Source organism: Bos indicus, chromosome 19, assembly GCF_029378745.1.
Source record: "Bos indicus isolate NIAB-ARS_2022 breed Sahiwal x Tharparkar chromosome 19, NIAB-ARS_B.indTharparkar_mat_pri_1.0, whole genome shotgun sequence".
NCBI lineage: Eukaryota > Metazoa > Chordata > Mammalia > Artiodactyla > Bovidae > Bos > Bos indicus.
The window spans coordinates 13,778,920-13,787,624 of NC_091778.1; the positions used below are offsets into that span (position 1 = coordinate 13,778,920).

The following is an 8,705-nucleotide window of genomic DNA, read 5'->3' on the forward strand; positions in this document are numbered from 1 at the left end:
CTCTCAGCGCTAGAGCTTGGACTCGGCAGAATGGTTGTGGCTCACTGGCTTAGTTGCCCCAAGGCATGTGGGATCCTCCCAGACCAGAGAGCGAACCTGTTTTCCCTGCATTGGCAGGTGGATTCTTAACCACTGGATTACCAGTGTCGTTCTTCTGTATATTTCTGGCATAAGTGTTCAGAGACATAAATATTTTACTTTACATAAAAGGTGGCATACTCCAGATACTTTGCTTTTTTAGAAACAGTATGCCCTGTAAATGAGCTGTGAGATCTTCATGAACTCCCTTCAAACTGAAATTTTATAATTTTATTCTAGAGAGACCAATGACCTTAGACAAGAGAATTTTTTTTTTTTAAGTCTTAGAAGTAGGCTATGAGTAAGACTGTGTCAGTAAACCCTGATAAAAGAATTGAATCTGTTTCAACTGGAGGGTGGAATGATTGGGAGTTTGGGACTGATATAAACACACTGCTGAGTATAAAACAGATAACTAGTGAGAACACACATCGATGTTCTGTGGTGACCTACATGGGAAGGAAATGTAAAAAATGGTGGAGACATATATATATCGGAGAAGGCAATGGCACCCCACTCCAGTAATCTTGCCTGGAAAATCCCATGGGTGGAGGAGCCTGGTAGGCTGCAGTCCATGGGGTTGCTAGGAATCAGACACAACTGAGCGACTTCACTTTCCCTTTTCACTTTCATGCATTGGAGAAGGACATGGCAACCCACTCCAGTGTTCTTGCCTGGAGAATCCCAGGGACGGGGGAGCCTGATGAGCTGCCGTCTCTGGGGTCGCACAGAGTCAGACACGACTGAAGTGACTTAGCGTAGCATAGCATGTATGTATGACTGATGCACTTTGCTGTATAGCAAGAAACTAACACAATGTTGTACAGCAAAGGTATTCCAATAAAATTTTTTTAATTGAATCTATTCCTTTTAAAAGGAATAAAACAAAGACACCCTATTTTAAAGAACTAAGCTTGTATTGTAGAAACTACTTGTTATTTCATTATTTGAGCTTCCTTTTTTTTCTGTTTACTTTCAGGGAAGAAACTTTTTGGTGAAGGCTACAGTGGACTGGAATACGATTACCGAGGTCTCATTAAACTTTACAACTCCATTGGAAATTATGAGAAAGTGTTTGAGTATCACAATGTTCTGTCTAACTGGAACCGGTTACGAGATCGGCAGTATTCCGTGACCGATGCTCTTGAGGACGTCAACACCAGCCCTCAGTCCACTGAAGAAGTGGTGCAGTCCTTCCTGACTGCGCAGAATGTCGAGGGACCGAGCTGCTGAGGGAAGACCTCAGTTCACTAACTTACCTTTTCCCAGATTCCAGGGAATTCATACTGTGAAATCAAAACCGTGTTTTTTAGGGGGCTGGAATTTGCATTGAAACACTGGTCCAGTCCTTTGACCCTATTTGGGTGATCCCTTTCTTGCAGAGTGTCCGTAGGAATAAGCATATATTCAGTTATATTCAGCATGTACCGCATGTATAAGTAGTCTGGCCCGTATTTTCAACCTCGTAGAACAAACAACAGGAATTTTTTGTTTTCTTTTTTAAAAAAAAAGTAATTCATTTTGCAGAAAGCCTGAAAGAAAAAAAGAACCCCTAAATAAAACTATTTAAGAGTTTAAAAGAGTTGCATTCTTATTATGTAAGGATGATTTTAACAACTTTTTAACATATAATTCTTCCTTGAGGAGGTATTCAATACTGTACTGTAAAGAAATTTTATGGGGAAAATCTTTATACACAGTATAGAAAAGGTAACACAACTACTAAGAGCAGAGGGGCATCCTTACCTAGAGAAATGGGTGCAGCCGCTCCAGGGCTGCATGACCAGGGGGAAGGACTGTCAGATTCATCTGAACTGGACCAGTGTTGACCTGTAAGTAATAGAAAAGCTGATAAACCAGCAGTTTTAACTCTTTGGTTGTTTTGGTTTTGTTGTGTTTTTTGGGGGTACAAAAAGGCAAGATGCTCTGATAGCTTTTGCTAACAGGACCAGGAGGATCTGAAAAGGACCAGCCTAATGTAGAAAGGGGTTATTTGGACCAGAGGTTTTAGATGATTATTTTAGCCCCTGCCTTTACTTTTATCATAGAATGATTTCATTTAGATGTATTATGAAAACTGATAATACAAAAATTGTATTCATGTAATAGACACGAGATGAGGGAAATTTGGCAGTTTCAGTGGCATATCTTCAGTCAAGGCACACAGATGGCAATGCCCTAAGCAAGTCTGTAAATACCTGCTGCAGCCATCCCTCTCATTTTATATGCTACCCTAATAACGCAGTTCGCAAGTATATTGGCTGAGTCATGAAATAGCTCATGTCCAGATGGGAATTTTAGGTCAGTGTTTGGTTTATGGGGATTAATGGAAAAACAAATGCCGCCTAATAAGCAATTCTTAGAAATCCTTCATGTTTATGATAAAAAAAAAATTGCAAGCAATAGATCATTTTATATGAAATTCAAGAGTCAAATGTAAAGATTTCCCCTAATGATAAATCTATTTCACTAACTCCTCTTTGTTTATTGGGTTTTGATTTTTCATTTAAGCCAGTCAAGTTGTTTAATGTTGAGGTAATATTCAAATTTGAGAAGTTGTAACATGTAGCAATTCAAGAAACAAAAAAGGTCTGTTGCCATTACCTCAGTTCTTATTATAGTGGCCTGTTTGGTGCCTCTATAGTTAAGAATCAGGGTTTTCCCCCCTATTTTCAGGGGTTCATGACTTGGCTGTTAAGAGTTGTTGCTCCTGGCTAATGCTTGGAGTGGTCTGTGGGTGGGTGGATGTGTGCTGAATTTAGGTTTTCTGTCTAACAGGCGTGTTGGGATGGGAGGGGGGAAAATCTAGACTGCCCACCACGTGGAGTGCAGAAGAAGTAATTGGAAATTTCAGATCAATTCAGTTTTAAACACTTTTTTGGCCTTCCCAAATATAACCTTGTTTAAAGCTGTTATTTGCCATCTTGTTAGTTATGATCCCACCGTTTTTAAGTTCCCAGGAGGGGATTCTCTAGGGGAGGTGGAAGAAATGAAACAAGCCCAGATGTCTTTAAGATGATAGCTGTGTGATTTCGAACGCTGGGTTTAATCCTCATACTGAATTATTTTGAATTGAAAAGAGCGCATTGGCACACCTGCGCCTCCCCCTCCCAGTTAATTGCAATCTAATGCCGAGGCACCTCTTTATTAATTACCAAATAGTCTGTGTGACCAAGGACTAACATTTTTAAGTTACTCAGCTCTATCCTCATGGGCCTATATATTTAATACCTCCAAAGATTTTAAGGATAGGCTTTGTATACTTTTGTTGATTATTTAGAGTCCTGTGGTATGTTTGTGGTATAGGAATGTCATGGTAAATTGTTTTTCAATAAATATTTTGAAACTTATGTTTTCATATGAAGTTTTTTTTTTTTTTTAATCTGTATTTTTGGTTTTGTGCATATACAGCGTTTCCTAGGATAAAATCCAGCAAATGACTTAAGGCCTCATCTTCTCTAATTCAGTTTGAACTCAGATCACACTCAGTGATAAAGCAACATGATATTTAGAAGCCTAGGATCACAGGGTGATGTTAAATGACAGCCAGTTTTTCTTAAAAAAAAAAAAAAATTGTTGATAGTTTGCCATATTGCCATTGCTTTAATGTAGTTTTCTGTAAATCCATATGCTTAATGCAGACACTCTAGATTGAGAAAAGAGATTGCCAGTTTCTGATAGTGATATAACTTAATATGCTATTATTTCTGGTTCTAATGAAGAATAATACCCTAATAATTTTAAGTGTGGGTTTTATCCTTTTAGTTGGAATGCTTAGGATAAGTTAGGGAGGTGAATATCATCATGATATATGGGGGTAGGGGAAAACAGTCTCAAAGTAAAATTTACTTCACAATAACCAATTGCTTGAACAAATTTTTTGTATATGGTGGGGTTGTGTATAAGAAAGCATAGATCAACTTAAAAGATTTTTCTGGCGGTTCAACTAAGTAATATTAAGTAAGAGGCCTTTGGTCTCGTCCTTTCCTGGCTTTGTTCTCTCTTGTACTCGGGTTTTTTCCCCTAAAGTTTGGTGCTGCTCAAGTTGGGTGCATCAGGGAGCCCATAACACTCCTGTACCACACAGGTGGCCAGTCACTCCTTTGTTCAGTTTCAGAGAGCCAGTTGAGGGTTTTTTAGACCATAATTTTTATGGGTCGCCAAAGCTGACTTTGCCCAAAGCATTAGGACCCTTACATTATCAAAGCTCTGTCTCTGTTCAGCAGAAACAGCTGGCTGTTGCTTTGGAATAGCCTCCTTGCAGGTGTGCTTTGTTTTGTGAAAATGAAAGATTAGGCAAGACCTTTGTAACACTCTTAGCCTGTTAGAGTTCATAATTTTGAGAAAACCAGATCAGGCAGCTGCAGTCTTATAAATAGCGTGCCATTTGGCTGCTCCTGACAGTGCAGACAGGATGCTGAGCAGTAGACAATGCCTAGAACATGACTGAAACTTTGGGCCATACTTTACAGATGCAAAGAATGGTTTGCTACGTAGGAGGAGGGACAGCAGGCTTTCCCCGCTATCCAAAAGTAGTGTTGCCATGAAACCTCTGTAAGCCAAAACAGGTGAACAGCAGAGTGGCAGTTAGCTTAGGGCACATCTTGCCAATCGATGCACAAAATACACTGAGATAAAGCTCAGAAGCTCACACAGGTAAAGCTGTGGCGGCTTGAAGCTGAGGTGCCGAACGCAGTTCCAGGAGAGGAGCGTGGCGGTGCCCTCCCACTGCTCGCTGCTGCTGCCGCCTCAACAGCCACGCGTGTGCAGACACACGTGGAACGCCATTTTTGCTGTTCACCTTTTTTCGTGAAAGTGATGGTTTTGGATCTGTTTTCGGTTAGTAAAAACAGGCGCTAATGCAGGTCTTTGATAAAAGCAAAGTAGGATAAAGTGAACTTTGAGAAAGAGGAGGATACCTGTACTAAACTGTCACTCTGTTTTTTTCCCCCTGAATCTGTAGCCTGGCTACTTCCAAACTGTTCTTTTTCTGGATGGCAAAGTTACTACTGGAAAAATATTTATAAGTAAAAGCGTCTCTAAGACTTATTTTTGCTCTAAGAATTAGCATATATATTTCACCTCTTGGAGGACCTCAGTTCTTGCTAGAAAATTCTTTTCTTTTTTTTTAATCCGACATTTTAATTCATCTCCAGCTTGAACATTAGTAGTTGTCCGCAACTCTCAGGAATGTTTTAGGCAGAAAACTGGTTTTACCCTGTTGGTGACCTGAAGGAGTGTGCTTGAGGATTTGTTAAAATAATTGCTGTTCTTTAATTGCAATCCTAGGCATCTATAGCATGAGTGGCCTTAGTGAGTTTGTTGAAGTGCACATTTTTCTTTCAAAAGTAAAATTTAAGATTAAAAATATATGCTCTATATAGATATCTAGAAAACTTGGTTTGTGGTGCACAAGCGTTGGATCCCTAAATAACTCTGCAGGTACCGTTTGTATAACATTACTCATTTCTGTAGATTCCTTTGATGGGAAGATCTGTTGCCATGGTAACTAAAAACTTTTCACTTCAGTTCTACTTTTATGATGTGAATGAATGCTATGTTTTATTAAATATTACCAGGTCAGTACTATTTTTATACTTTATTAAGCAACCGGGGATTTTAGTTTAATAGACTCAAAAAGCTCTTACGGAAACAAAAGCAAATCACTATCCATTCTTTACATGAAAATCCCCACTAATAATGCCACAGTAATTTCTATAGAAATGTCTAAGGTCATTGATGAGTTTTTTAAAGACAATTCTTCATTGCGTCAGAATAACCTTTCATGTCACCCTCACCACAGACTTGTAGTGCCCACCATTATTTGTAACCATTAATACCATACTAAGTATGTTTGTAACCAGCATTGTGATATATTCTGTACTTGTATTGCTAAAAATGAATTATTGACTTAATAAATATAGTGTTCCTGCACTCATGGTGTATCTGTTTCCAGTTTAGTTGTGCTTACTTTTGGTTGGGACTTGGGACTGTTTAAACATCACAGACTCCAGAGAGAAACTGCCAGAACTGGAGCAGCGGTGCCCTCTTTCTGGTGAGACGTGTGGCAGAGGAGACGCTTGGTAACAGCACCTAAGACAGTGCTTATGAAAGTACTTTGGAAACACAAGCACTGCATGAATGCAGAGGGCTTTGGGGACTTTACAAAAGTAATCACACCCTTCTTTTCCCTCAGCTCACACAAAGGCTGAGGAAGGGTGATGAAAAGCTCTGCTGGGTGTCTGTCAGCGGCAAAAACCCTGGGTGTGGGTTATGGTTCTAGCCCTGCCTCTTAACGGTAGGAATTTGAGATGTGTCATTATAAGCCTCTTTGTGTTCATTTCCTCGTATGAAAGGTGGGGTCAGCTTAGGTCTTTTTAAAAATCCACCATGAAACAGCATGAATCTAAAGCACTGAAAACAATGACAGGAAATGAAACCAGATTATGAAGAAAACTGATGAATGTTAGGCAAAGCCCCACCTTCATTTGGCATGGTCAGCATTGACTTCCATCACCTGCCACCTTTGGTGATACATATATCACCAGTTTTTTGTGTGTTTTTTTTGGCCGAGCCATGTAGCTTCGAGATCTTAATTCCCTGACCTGGGATTGAACCTGCATCTTCAGCAGTGAAAGCGCAGAGTCCTAACAACTGGACCACCAGGGAATTCCCTGGTGTTCCTGAATTTAAATTTATTTCCTTTGCCATCTCCGTGACTGAACATGCTCTTCTATTGTTTGAAATGCCATTTCTTGCATAAACTCTCATCAGGCTGAAAGGACAAGGGAAGCTTGAGTTGCCACTTGGTGCTTAGTTATGCAGCATTTTATTTGAAGTTTTGTTAAAGCCGTTGTATGATCGTATGTACACCCGTGTTCACAGCAGCATGACTCACCGTAACCAAAAGGTGAAAGCAGCAAAAGGTAGTCCATACACACAGCATAATGTTCTTCTGCCTTAAACAGGAAGGAAATTCTGACTCATGCTACAATTTGGATGAACTTTGAGGGCATTGTGTTTGCATACGCCAGTCACAAATGGGAAAGCAAGTAAATGGTGTTTATGATTCTATTCACATGAGGTATCCAGGCTAGTCACGCTCAGAAAATTGCATGACAGTTGTCAGGCTGGGGAGGAGGAAAATGGGGAGTGGCTGCTTCATGGGTGTAGAGTTTCAGTTTTGCAAGATAAGAGTGTTCGGGAGATCAGTTGCATAATTAACACCACACTTACAAATAGTTAAAATGGTAAATTTTATGAGTTACTATAATTTTTTAAAGTTTCTGGATAACTGCATAAAGCAGTTAAGTCAGGCATGATATATGAAGTTTGAAAAGAGTGTGAGTATACACTTCCAGACAGTATATTGATAAGCCTTGTGAGATACATTTGTGAATTAGAACATTGATGTAACATGTCAAAATTGATTGGCATTTAACTTGCTGCTCAGCACAGAATCAGGTGGTTTTTCACTCATCAGTTCAATTCACTCGCTCAGTCATATCCGACTCTGCGACCCCATGAATCGCAGCATGCCAGGCCTCCCTGGCCATCACCGACTCCCGGAGTTCACTCAAACTCAAGTCCATCAGTTGGTGATGCCACTCCTGGAGTTCACTCAAACTCAACATCCATCCTGTCAGCAATGCCATCCAGCCATCTCATCCTCTGTCGTCCCTTCTCCTGCCCCCAATCCCTCCCAGCATCAGTCTTTTCCAGTGAGTCAACTCTTCACATGAGGTGCCCAAAGTACCAGAGTTTTCAGCTTTAGCATCATTCCTTCCAAAGAACACCCAGGGCTGATCTCCTTTAGAATGGACTGGTTGGATCTCCTTGCAGTCCAAGGGACTCTCAAGAGTCTTCTCCAACACCACAGTTCAAAAGCATCAATTCTTCGGCACTCAGCTTTCTTCACAGTCCAACTCTCACATCCATACATGACCACAGGAAAAACCATAGCCTTGACTAGACGGACCTTTGTTGGCAAAGTAATGTCTCTGCTTTTCAATATGTTATCTAGGTTGGTCATAACTTTTCCAAGGAGTAAGCGTCTTTTAATTTCATGGCTACAGTCACCATCTGCAGTGATTTTGGAGCCCCCAAAAAATAGCCTGATACTGTTTGCACTGTTTCCCCATCTATTTCCCATGAAGGGATGGGACCAGATGCCATGATCTTTGTTTTCTGAATGTTGAGCTTTAAGCCAACTTTTTTACTCTCACTTTCATCAAGAGGCTTTTTAGTTCCTCTTCACTTTCTGCCATAAGGATGGTATCATCTGCATATCTGAGGTTATTGATATTTCTCCCGGCAATCTTGATTCCAGCTTGTGTTTCTTCCAGCCCAGCGTTTCTCATGATGTACTCTGCATGTAAGTTAAATAAGCAGGGTGACAATATACAGCCTTGACGAACTCCTTTTCCTATTTGGAACCAGTCTGTTGTTCCATGTCCAGTTCTAACTGTTGCTTCCTGACCTGCATATAGGTTTCTCAAGAGGCAGGTCAGGTGGTCTGGTATTCCCATCTCTCTCAGAATTTTCCAGTTTATTGTGATCCACACAGTCATTTGGAAAACTCAGCAGTGGCCACAGGACTGGAAAATGTCAGTCTTCATTCCAACCCC

General features: G+C 40.4%; 1 protein-coding gene across 1 annotated transcript in view; it reads left to right on the top strand.

The window, feature by feature from the left end:
- The window catches only part of APPBP2 (amyloid beta precursor protein binding protein 2), a 60,478-nt gene extending 54,466 nt beyond the window's left edge, over nucleotides 1-6,012 (top strand). Inside the window, exon 13 of the mRNA XM_070772602.1 lies at nucleotides 1,058-6,012. Coding sequence (XP_070628703.1) covers nucleotides 1,058-1,311 — 254 coding nt within the window. The 3' untranslated portion in view covers nucleotides 1,312-6,012. The remainder of the gene's footprint in view (nucleotides 1-1,057) is intronic.
- Nucleotides 6,013-8,705: the final 2,693 nt, after the last annotated feature.